Source organism: Podospora pseudoanserina, chromosome 2, assembly GCF_035222485.1.
Source record: "Podospora pseudoanserina strain CBS 124.78 chromosome 2, whole genome shotgun sequence".
NCBI lineage: Eukaryota > Fungi > Ascomycota > Sordariomycetes > Sordariales > Podosporaceae > Podospora > Podospora pseudoanserina.
Window position 1 is genome coordinate 542284 of NC_085921.1, and position 11527 is coordinate 553810.

The following is an 11527-nucleotide window of genomic DNA, read 5'->3' on the forward strand; positions in this document are numbered from 1 at the left end:
GGTGTCTAAATGATGAGGGGTGTTGTACAATCGTGTGTTGTTTCGAGTGTCATAGTACAGTAGAAAAATGCAGACGCTATGCTTCTAGATTGCCGAAACCCAAGTTGCCGTAAAAGCCAAATAACTCCTGAGCCAAAATCGAGGCTCTATTGCTCTGCTGAGCCTGTAGCGTTCAAGTCATGGTAAAATGTCTTGGGGAGCCCAGTGTGAGGTGCGGTGTCTCTTGGTGTTTTCCTTCGTCTTCGATAACAGAACTGCCTGTCCGTTGGTGTGCATTCGTCCGTAGGGGAAATTGAGCGACATGGGCGAGATGTTGAGTCTTGTTTGCCGCTTAGAGAAAAGCAGGCGGGGCTGATATTGACATCAATCGATCGTGGCCCACGAAGAGATAGGAAAGCCGAGAGAATGGCTGGGTTGGTGCCGGAGCCCGTTCTCGGAATGAGTAGAGATAAGAGACCCAATCTTCATACTCAAAAGGTACCAGTGGTGGTGAATGCGAGGAACGGCAGCCTATTGTCGAAGACACAACTTTTCATCGGTACCGGCTGCCGTGTGAGCTTTTGTGTGATCTCTGGCCGTGGGAGTGGTAGCCCGAGTCGGAATACTGGGAGTATCCGTAGTCGTCATATCCGCTGGAGTGTGCTGTGTGATCCGCGCAGGCGTACCCAACCAATATCGTCCTCTGCTGGATCGTGTGGCCTACACGACCATATGCCGCACAACGGTCGATGGCGTGCTGGTAGTACAAGCAGCGGCAAGATGAGTACCGCTCGATCAACTGGTAGCACATGATGCTGACTTGAGCTTGAGACTGAGTGTGAGTGTCTGTATGTATGCTGGGGGTAGGAGATGTCGTCCGTGCAGAGGGTGTTGACTGCCGGAGCGGGAGGTGGCGGTGGGGTTGCTGTGATGGGATGTGTGATCTGATCCGATCTGATGTGTATCTGACTATCGAAAACCAAGGCTTGGTGTGCGAACTTGTGTAGAGGGGTCGAGTGAAAGTGCACGAGATTCCTGAGAGCGAAGGCCAAAATAAATATAGGAGCAATACCGAAGGGGTGGCAGAGCCCGAATTCGAGGTGTGCAAGAAGAGTGCGAAGCGAATGGCAACGCAAGGCAAGCAACAGAACAAGAGAAATGAGTAATTAGGCAATACACCTTCATGCAAGCCAGTTGTGAATGTTCGACTCATCATCTCCAGACCGAAAGAGGACATCGTAGGAGCCTTATAGGCGTAGGAGCCTGTCGAAGGTCTCCAGCCGTTGTTTGGAGGGGACCTGCGTCTGCGGCGTGAAGGCAGCAATCACCACCTGCTGCCAGGGGAAGCATAGGGATAGTAGCTCACACCTCGCCCTCAGTAACCAGACTCCAGCATAGAGCCATGCAGACTAACGCAACGGAAGAGGGCGCAGGGACCGTTGTTGGGTGGTCCATGAACCGGTACATGGCTCTGTTTGGCATGGTGTTCTCTGGCGGATGCACAAGGTGCATGTCATGGTGCAGGGTGCAGGTGTTGTTTGGGAGACTTCGCAGTCCTGTTGAACGCAGGTGCGACAGAAATCGACGGTAGGTGGGTGGGTTCTGCTGGTACGAAGTCGCAGTACTAGCGGTTGGCCGGCAGGGATAGCTCCTGGAGGGTACAGCGACACCTCACCCCCCAGCCCCCAACTAAACGGAGCCCAAGCATCATAACGGAGCGCGGCAATCTGACTGCAGTGCCGGGGAAGCCCGTTATTGCGGCGTGACTCCCTCTCTAGTGTCGAGCTTCGCGGATACCGGACGACAAGGTCACTCATCGCCGCCCTTGATTGAATTGGTGTGTGCCATCTGCCGTCTTAGAGCTTGCTTCCAGAATTGGCAGATACATTAGGGCACAGGGCACAGAACGAGACGCTGACGTCAAAAGCCACATAGGCCACTCCCGTCATGCCTGAGGTTCCATTTTCGCAAACAACACGCGAGCTGCTTGTGCTGTGCGTATTTGCTGATGCGTCTTTTTTCATGACGGCCAGCATGAACCAGTGCATCAGACTCGGTGTGTGTTGTATGGCGCGGTGTGGTGTTGATGATGGTGGGTGGTAGTGAGGTACAGCGGGAGCCACTGCAGGAGACAAAGTACTGCAGCGTGATGCAAGCGCGCTCCAGCGATCGATAATCAGATCTTGGGACCTGCCGGAGCAACATTGCCTGCGTCGGGTCAACTCTACTGCTGCAGGCATCAATGTGCCACGACAGCAGCATTGGCCGAGTACATACATACTCCAACAACTTCCAGCGTGGTTTTTTGTTCGGTAAGCTATGCAAGCAATATCGACGACTGATCATCAAAGGTCCCGGATCTAGGTGGGCCGCTGCGCATTCCGGCTTTTCCAAGCAACTCAGGAAGCAGATGTTGCAGTTGACGCCGTGTTCAGCTCGAGGTCCTTTCAACTGTTCAAACACGCAACGCCGAGTTGCAATAGCAACCGAGACAAGTTCCGTCCATCATTCGACTTGTGGAGCAAGCTGGGCATCCTCGCAGCAGGGACGGCGATATCAGCCATCCTGTTCTTGGCAGGCCAGTTCGACGATGACCTTGCCGGGAGAGTCCAAGGCACACCCGCGGAGCCGTTCCCGGCCGTGAGTTAGGCGGCGGTCCTTCTCCTCCTTCAAAGCGGTCCCTCCCGTCGGCAAGTAAGGTAAGGAATCAACCATCGTCATGCGCTGGGCCTTGACCTGGGAAGTCGGTCCGCCACATACTCCCACATCAGCAGTCTATTTGCTGAACCGCACCGAGAGCCGCAGAGCATTGTGGGTGCGGCGTAGATCTGAATCCTGTATGTCGATGGGGCGTGCAGTGTACAAGCCTCAGCGGGGGTTTCGGGGGTGGTGTGGCTGACCAGGCACCACGCCTTCTAAACTCGTAACGAGGAGACCAGTAAGGCGTCTCCAAAGATAGTTCGAGTTCATTGTGTAGCAGTGGGGGAAGTTGCTGTATTCTCCGATCCCATGATGGAGTACTAAGTTAAGGTAGTTGACTTTGAGGTCCGAGAATCAGATGGTGTGTTGTACGAACAACAGACCCGGGGTTGTCTCCCGGTTATCTGGGTGGGTCAGTATAGACAAGGATGCTGACGACTCACTAGTGATTTCTCTACTACTGACGAGAGATCATCACCAGCATATGATATCAGAGCGAACAGCCCAATCCATCCGCAACGAAGCGAGTTGAAACGGTCGTGCCAAGAAGAGATCGTAGAAACGGGACAGGGACCAGGGACGGGAGCATCTGATTGGCGTGCGGGAACCTGTGCTCACCGCCAAGGCTGTCAATGTTTCTTGAAACAAACCGCCGCTGCCATGGCGGCCTCTGTTTCCTGGCGCCGGTCCGGATCACGGAGTCGGGGGGCTTGACCGTGGGGCCGGGAGGATGCCGCTCAACTCGGCCATTGGGCGTGGTACGGAATGTCGACCGGAACCCTGACGGTCTTCTGTTCTGCTATGGCTAAATCTGCAGTCATCCTGTGTGGGTGCTCCCTCCCCTAGTCCGGCTACAGAATGGCATGACGGACATCGATACCAAAGATGCTGGATTTAGCAGTTGGATCTTGTCAGCACCCGAGTTTTAGGGCTATTGTTGATATCATCTTGTCACAACGGGCGCTTCAGCCGTACCTTGCCCAATGGTGGCCAATGCGATGCTGCAGATGGTGGCTGCCCTCCCTGACCGTCACCCTGGGACTGAAACCCTGGTTCGATCTTGCGATCGGTGGGGGATGTGCCCCTCTACCTCCACCAGTCGGCCTTTTACCACAGCTCCACCATCCACCATGTGTGTACCACATCACCAAATGTCGAAAAGGCGGCTGGGGACGGTGAGGACGGACAGCATACTATTGCCTGACACTTTGGTGGTTAGTTTGGTTAGTTTGATTTCAAGGATCGGCCGCTCCTGTCAGCGCTGGAGTCCTGCGTGCGCAGAGAGTATTTCCTAGTGGTCGCCTGCCTACTATCTGGGCAGTCACCTGAGGTTGTAACGCGGAAGGGCATCAGAACATCAATGTCTTCCACCCAAACCAGGGGTTATCGGCCATGGAGACGGCAATGATGACTCGGCTGCCTCGGGACGACGACGGTATGCGTAGAGAGTACTCCTTTCAATGACGACATCAAGACAGCACTCACCGAAAGGGCCGCCCAAACGAGGTCCCATAATCCCTTCGGCCCCCTTCCCGTTGCTGGTTGCTACTGTATGTGGCTCGTATCCACCGCAAGCACTTCAAACTCATCGCCAACACCTGTGTGCGATGTGTCAGCGTGCTTTCGAGTTTCAATTCAACCTTGCGATATGCCTGACCCCACTGCGCGGCACGATCTTTTCGGGAACCCTAATCATCCTTTGCCGGCGCCGGGCCCATGGTGATGATGGCACGATGGAGCCCTAGTGGTCTTTGGATGCCGACCGGGGAGCTCTGGGACGCGGCATGCGGGGACAAACGGAGTTTTGACCGACGGGGCTCGGGAGCGGGCCAACCAGGCTGGCTTGACGAGCCCGCAGTGCTGCATGTCTTGCGGCCTTTCGTCTTGGGGTCCAATCAGGAATCGGCTCGATAGGACGGTCGCAACACAGCCTCGCGATGGCTGACGGCTGCAGCTATTCGCTGTCGTCGTTGACTCGGTCGCTCAACAAATGGAGCATCAGTGACGTCGAAAGTGGAAACGGAATCGCCGGCAGGAATTAGGAGACGGAAGATGTAAATGTTCGCAGTAGCCTCTTCTTGTTGTGTTTCATCATTGGCAGTCTCCCCCACTAAACTTTAGTTGCTGCCAGTGAGTGCATTTACAATTGCTTGCTTGGTCGGCTAGCACCCAATCAGGCATCAAAATCAGGCAGCAGTCCTTGGGGGTGCTGTTGATGCTGACCATGTGAAAGAGCCAACCTCCCAAGAAGCTCGACGGAAACAAGGAAGGCGCAAGCTGCAATCTATCTTACCCCACCACAGCAAACGTTCATCGGTTATGTTGTCGACGCCGTTGGGATGAGATGCGAGATTCTGGGCTCATTTCCAGCCCCCATCCATGTTATCGCCGAACACTTTTATATCTCTTCTGCCAACACGAGCCTCTGTGAGTAATTTCTGAGTGGCTGTGAGCCATGGCCATGATTCGGACCAAGGGATATACGTGGTAACTGACCGAAAAACATAGGTCTGCCTCCCGTTAAGTGCCACAGTGTATACAGGAAAGTGTGGCTTCAAAACGACTAGAAACAGTCAAATGAGCGTCAGATTAAGCTTCATCCGCACTCATAGATGCCCGTCTTATGTCACACAAACTCTACAAGCCACCATCAGGACCCCCTCTCGGGTTGCTGTTCGGTCTGCCTTCTGCCGTACAAGGAGGTTCCTAACATCAGCTTCTCGATATTCATCTCTCCTGCGCTTACAGGAACCCATCGCCGTGTGGTATACTGTCGCCCAATCTTGAGGGCTCATGCCACACAGTGCCGGAATCCGGACGGTTTCATATTTGGGCGCAGAGAGACTGTGGCGATTACTACCCCAGATTCTTTAAAATGCCTTGAGATGCGGCACAGAGTCTTTTCACATTGTGTCGGGCCTTTCGAGTTGGCTTTGAACCCAACAGTCATGCCTAGTTCAAGGGGCAAAGCTGCCTTTTAGGCCCCAACCCGCCCCCACGTTCCCAGCAAACTCGGTAAACTCACGTTTCACCTTGAAAATCCACAGAGAGGTCCTTTTGTCGCGGTACAATACGAAAAGACACTCGGCAGCGAATATCGCCCCTGTGCCTTTCTGGGTTGATGGCCACCATGGATACCCATCGAACTGTGTGTGGTTGCTGACATCGAAGTCGGTGTCGAGCATACCATATCCGATGAAGCTGTCCGGTCTGACTTCGAGATCACCTCTTGTATGCAGGAGACTGGACCCCACAGGCTTTCTTAGCCAACCGTCGGCTCTCTTTCAATAGGGGGTAAATTGTGACCACCTGGGGGGCCTTTTCTGACACCCTGACGTCTTCCGTCCTGCCCTCGCGGTGTCATGGGACACCACCTCTTTCTCAAGTGAGATGGATGCGTGATATTACATGCAAAGGCGATGAGAATAGCAGCAAAATAACCGGTACGAGGAATGTCTCTGGCACCGAACAGTTTTGGTTTGCCCTCAGGTCCAACTGGATGGTCACACACAGGGCCATAGCAAGGCACATATTCAGACTCCCGATTGCACCGCCCAAGCCAGACTCGCATGAGTCGGCGTGGAGAGATGGGCACTAGCGAAACAGTCAGCATCTTGCACGGGACGGGACGAGACGAAACGGAACGGTTGCGATCCTGAGGATTCCTCCGCAAAGGCGTCGTCCACCCCCGACCGTGCGTCTTGTTTGCGCGATCCTTAGACTCCGTCCTCTGTCTCATGATGAGGATCATAAGAGTCACTCGCCTTAGGCAAACACATCCCAAGTCTAGCTGACCCTACCCAGCTGAAGAGCCGGAATCCTGCTTGGTCCATCGTGTCCACTTCGTCAGGCTCGTGACGTCTCATCAACCACATGGCAGCCTACTTGGTAGAGTTTTCTTTGGGACTCTGAGATTAGCTGGTTGTTGGAGCTGGGCCAACCACAATCTAGGACCACATATCGACCAGAAGCAGCGCCGTAATACAACGGTGATTGCGTGACGACTCTCTCCGGGTCCTTCCCCGGCGCAGTCCGAGATATTGTGCCTGTGAGATTCCCGAGAAAGCGGGCACAGTTTCAGAAGCAGTATACAGATCGCCGAATATCGCCAGCAACGACGGAGAAAACGGAGATGAGTCAACGACAGACAAATGAAGGTAGGTACAAAAACCCGATGTATCTTTTGCTTCACACCTCTATCCAATACTCTCACACCACCTCACACCACACATGCTCAACAGCAAGAACTGGGATATCTTCACCGGATTATGCTACCTGTCTTATACTAGGCGCCTCGATGTTTGGGTAGCACCACGACTCAGCCCAACGAGGACTCCTGGTTAATCAAGCTCGAGGCTGGACAGGTATCCACCTTCTGGCAGGTCGCTGGCAGGTCGACGACAATGCAACAATTGTCGAGGCATATTCAATCTTGAGTTCGTGTTGAACTCGGTGAGATCAGGCCTGTCCAGTCAATATACACCGTCACGATGTTTCACCCTCCTCTATCGCCAGACTTCCGGACAGCCTCCCATCGTTGTGGCTCTCTCGGTATTTCTACTCTCGGCCAACTCGGAAATCAATCGCAAGCCTGTAAATGAGAACAAATTCTTACCCTGTAGATCCCCCTTTCCCGTCCCAAACTGTGTATATAGACAAGTCCTGGGCAGAATTGCTATCCTTCAAGACCTATAGGCCATCTTTCCAGGCCTATTAACTGTCTCTTCAAAGGTATGGTTCAGTATTTTTGCAGCGTCAATTATTCTGTCCACGACATACGTGATACCTTTGATCATCCCGTAATGCAAAACCCCCCAAACATCAATAATCAACCTCCCAGAATATCTCCCTGCTTTGCCTACCTACAGACATCACATCCGCACATGCCTCATTTTTACATGATACAATGTTGTGATTCCTCATACCCACACTCACAAACATCAACCGACGTTCAGAATGAGAAAATAAGCGCGCGCGGCCAACAAGAGGTATCGGATACCTCGCAATCAATTACCCAGGCCAACCGATCGTCGGCCTGGCTTTTTTTTTTCATGTACATCATGACCAGTGCATAAACCGAGGCACAACATATTTGAAATCATGATATCAGTATTTCGAAATCATCAAGGCTGCTCTCGGGCTGGTGTGCAAGTGTAAAATCGTGGTGAATCTCGGTTACAGAAGAAACTAACCTATCATACGCCTTTAAATAAAATGAAGCCCCGTCAACAGGCAACTCTCGTAACGACCACCACGGGGAGGGTATTCATCTCCATCGTTGTAGCCCCGCCCCCATCCCCCTTAAAGTGAATACCATGTTTGCCATATCCTTATTCCAGCCAACAGCTTCCACTTGGCGTGTTGTGTTTATGATCTCGATCGTTATTATGGGTGTACGTAAAACTTCACAATAAATTCACAGCAAAGCTACCCACCGAAACAGTTGTATATTGCTCGGGTAAGTAAATTCTTTGACTGAAACGCCGAGGAGATGGGCCTTTTGGTGTAGGTAACTACCTGCGAATGGTGTCTTTCTTCGTCTTCGTATGAGATACCTGCTAAAGAAGCCGATTGTACCTTAACAAGTCTTGATGTAATGGAAATTATATTACCGCGTTGCTTATCACCTCTTTCAAAAAACAAAACGGATATGTACAAGACCCAAAAGACAAACACACACTGCAGGCCCCTAACCTCGTCAATATCTAATGCGCTCTGTTAGTTTTATATACTATACAATACCTCACCCGTCATATACTCGAAAAATGATTCTCTACCCCATCATGCACCTTCCTGATGTTAAGCTCTATGTCAAGAGTAGTGGTATAATACACGTCTATCAGTCGGCTAGAATACAATAAAACTCGCCCTTTCTAGGCCTGGCCAACCAAAATCGTCTTCTCTCATCTATGATTTCATCCTCCCTCTCAAAATTGCCCTCCGCTTCGCCCTTACCCTCCTCGCGGCGAGTGGCCTTTGCCCCTCTATAATCTCACGTTCCTCCCGGGTGGATCTCTTTTCGATTGCCCTGACCTCAGCTCCTTCCTCCGTCTCTCCCTTTCCCCCCGTGCCGCCAGCGGTTTCGGTTGCTGGATCTTAGGCTCATCTTTCTGCACGTGAATTGCACCGCGACCTGAAACCCCAGGCCTTTTTCCCCGGCACACGGCCAGCAGCTCCCTCGCCTCAAAAACAAACCACCTATTTTTCCTCGCCGCCTTGAGCAGGGCCTCATCCTTGGCTGTAGCCCGCTTGATCATCTCACAAAGTGAAAATCTCGGCCTGAGAGAGAGATGTGCCGTTTTTGACCAGTCCCAGAAAGAGCGGATATCGTTGGTGGGTGCCGCTGATGCCCGATGTTTCCAATAATCATGACGGCGAAAGTCAGATAGCAACAGCCGTTTGTAGATGTCGGGCTTTGACAGGCAGACCTTTGCCGTCTCTTTGTTCAGCCACTGCTTCCACCGTTCCACTCTGGAAACTCCCCTCTTGATCAACGACTTTTCCAGAACTAAAATCTTGGCCAAATGTCGTTTGCTTCGAACGAAACGACCTGCCTGTACCCACTTGTCAGGCAAAGTAGAGAATCCCAGGTACTCTGTGAAATCAGGCGAGGTCGCCTTCAGGAGCGTCGCGACGCGGGATCTCATCAGATGTGAGTCAAACCCGGCGAGGACAGCATGACGGAATATGTAGGTAGTCAGGTGGAGGCGCCTGGATGTCCAGGCCATCGAGAAGAGCAGTCGGTATGTGATCTCGTCTGGCTGTGCCAGGCTGTGCTTGGAAAAGAATCCCAAGGTTGACATCGCCAAGCCGAGTTTCCGCTGGTCCCGGCAATGGGAGAGTATTGTATTCAACGTAATTATATCCGGCCTTTCTCCAGCAGCAATCATAGCCTCAAGAACCTGGAAGAGGTTGTTGAGCTGCCCTGAGGCGCCGTACTTGTGAATCAAGATATTCCCGATCCAGACCGTCAGGCGCCAATCGGGACCATAAAGGTCGCGCTGGCTCTGAAGAAAAGACTGAAAATCTTGCTTCAGTTCAAGAGCCCGGTGCAGGTCGAGGCCAGCCATCTCTGCGTATATCCGGCGCATGCATTCTGGGTCCGTAAGATAACCCTTCGTGTTCATCGCCCGCAGAATGTAGCGCCTGACGTCTTCGGCCTTGATTATTCGCAAGAAAAGAAACCAAGTTTTGAAGTTTGGCGCATGCCCTTCTCGAACCATCGCACCAAGCGTCCGCTGGAAGGCTCGGAGGTGCTTGGACTTGACTGCGAATTGGGCAACCCAGTTGAAAACATCGGCATCGAGTTTAAGACCTAAAGACTTCACGCGGCGTACCAGCCCCCCTGGCACATGGGTGAAGCGGGATCCATGAGGTGATTGGGCGAGATATCGAAGAGCGTCTTTGAGGGCGGGAAGCGAAACTGCATCAACGCACTCCTCATCATAAAAAGCGCGCTGCAGCTGGCGGACAACGACATCCACATGTGTGGCCTGTTCATCACCCTCATTCCCGTATAAGAAGCGGTGCTCACCAGGCGTCAGTTGGCCACCCACGAGTCGGCGAACGTAACGCAAGAAAGAAGCCTTGGTCCAAACCTCGCCAGGTTCCAAGGGTGGAATCTGATCTGCCCTAACCGCGAGGCGATATGGCTCTGGGTGAATTTCATGAAACCTCGCTAGTTCACGGGGACGCGAGACGGGCTTCCTGAACTGCATCTCCGTTGTGCTGTCTTTTCTCTGCTTCGAGTCTTTGGCTTTGGGACCCGCGATTCGCAAAGACAGCTCCTCCACTGTCTTCGGTGAAAGCTGCAGCAGGTCTTCCCAATTATCCTCGGTTCGAGTTCCAACGAGAATGCCACCCTTCACTGCGCGAACAACCCCGTTATAGGCCGCTGTGACGTTATCAAGCCCACCAAAGATCAGAATAAACTTCTCCTGTGTAGCACTCCATTCCAACCCTTTTAGCCCACTCTCCCACAAGGATGGTACCGGCCCCGTTCGTTTCCTATTTGTCGTAGTGTATAACCTCATCCGACATCCTGTTCGCGAACAAATATCCCAAAAGTTGTCATGAAAGTCGTCTTCCAAGCGCTTGAAGCCGTCATCTGGAAGTCGTACCTTGACCACAAGAATGTCGTGATCAAGAATAGGAGTCTGCTTCAACAGAGTCTCGAGAATGAGACGCCAGTCTGATACCCGCTTGTGACGCTCGTCGATATGTTGTGCTGCTTTGAGAGCGGCGCGGTGCTTCGAGGCTTGTTTCTGTCGAGATCCCCAGCTGGGGTTGGTGCCTAGATAGTCGACAGTAACGGGAATCGCCCCGTGAGGTTGGTATGGCAGAATCTCCAACCGGCTCACCAAGTTCTGTGCATTCTTAGTGGCGGCGGCCTTGGCGGAGGCATGAGCACTCGGGCGTGCATTGTTTGCTGGCTTCGGGGTGGTTTTGGCAAGGTTCGAGCGGCCGGCGTGGAAGAAGGCTCTCTGGTATCCGGAAAATGGGACAATCGCAGCCGAGGAGGACCAGTAGAACCGGGGAATCCGTGAGCGTTGCGACCAGGCCCTCCAAGGTTGCGTGACTCCCAGGCTCATTTGCTATGGATGTGGCATGTCGAATGGCGGAAGCATTCGGCCGGCCGGGGGTTCAATATCCGGGCCTTCCGATCTCTGTAAATGCCGCAGTCGCCGGCGTCGTCGCAGTCGCAATCGTCGTCGTCGTGGTGCCGTGGTTGCTGCTGTCTCAGCAAGCTGGAGCTTGTCAAAAAAATTCAAGAGCAACAATCCTGTCCCGCCCGCAGCCGCACCGGCTGCCCCACTTTCAACACAGTGACAAATAAGTTGCAAGGACA

At 52.9% G+C, this 11527-nt stretch overlaps 3 protein-coding genes across 3 annotated transcripts; all 3 read right to left on the reverse strand.

The window, feature by feature from the left end:
* Positions 1-532: 532 nt before the first annotated feature.
* On the reverse strand, positions 533-790 carry QC764_200645 (uncharacterized protein; the record flags this gene model as incomplete). Its single annotated transcript, XM_062943767.1, has 1 exon — positions 533-790. The coding sequence occupies one exon, from the start codon at positions 788-790 to the stop codon at positions 533-535; it is 258 nt and encodes an 85-aa protein (XP_062802507.1).
* Positions 791-3823: 3033 nt separating this feature from the next.
* QC764_0030650 (uncharacterized protein) lies at positions 3824-4964 on the reverse strand (the record flags this gene model as incomplete). The annotated part of the gene is made up of 3 exons (XM_062940176.1): positions 4337-4964; positions 4165-4277; positions 3824-3872 (listed from the first exon to the last, which is right to left on the reverse strand). Exons 1-3 carry the CDS (start codon positions 4373-4375, stop codon positions 3824-3826), a joined length of 201 nt encoding a protein of 66 aa, XP_062802508.1. The 5' UTR covers positions 4376-4964.
* Positions 4965-8663: 3699 nt separating this feature from the next.
* QC764_200650 (uncharacterized protein) lies at positions 8664-11270 on the reverse strand (the record flags this gene model as incomplete). The annotated part of the gene is made up of 1 exon (XM_062943768.1): positions 8664-11270. One exon carries the CDS (start codon positions 11268-11270, stop codon positions 8664-8666), a length of 2607 nt encoding a protein of 868 aa, XP_062802509.1.
* Positions 11271-11527: the final 257 nt, after the last annotated feature.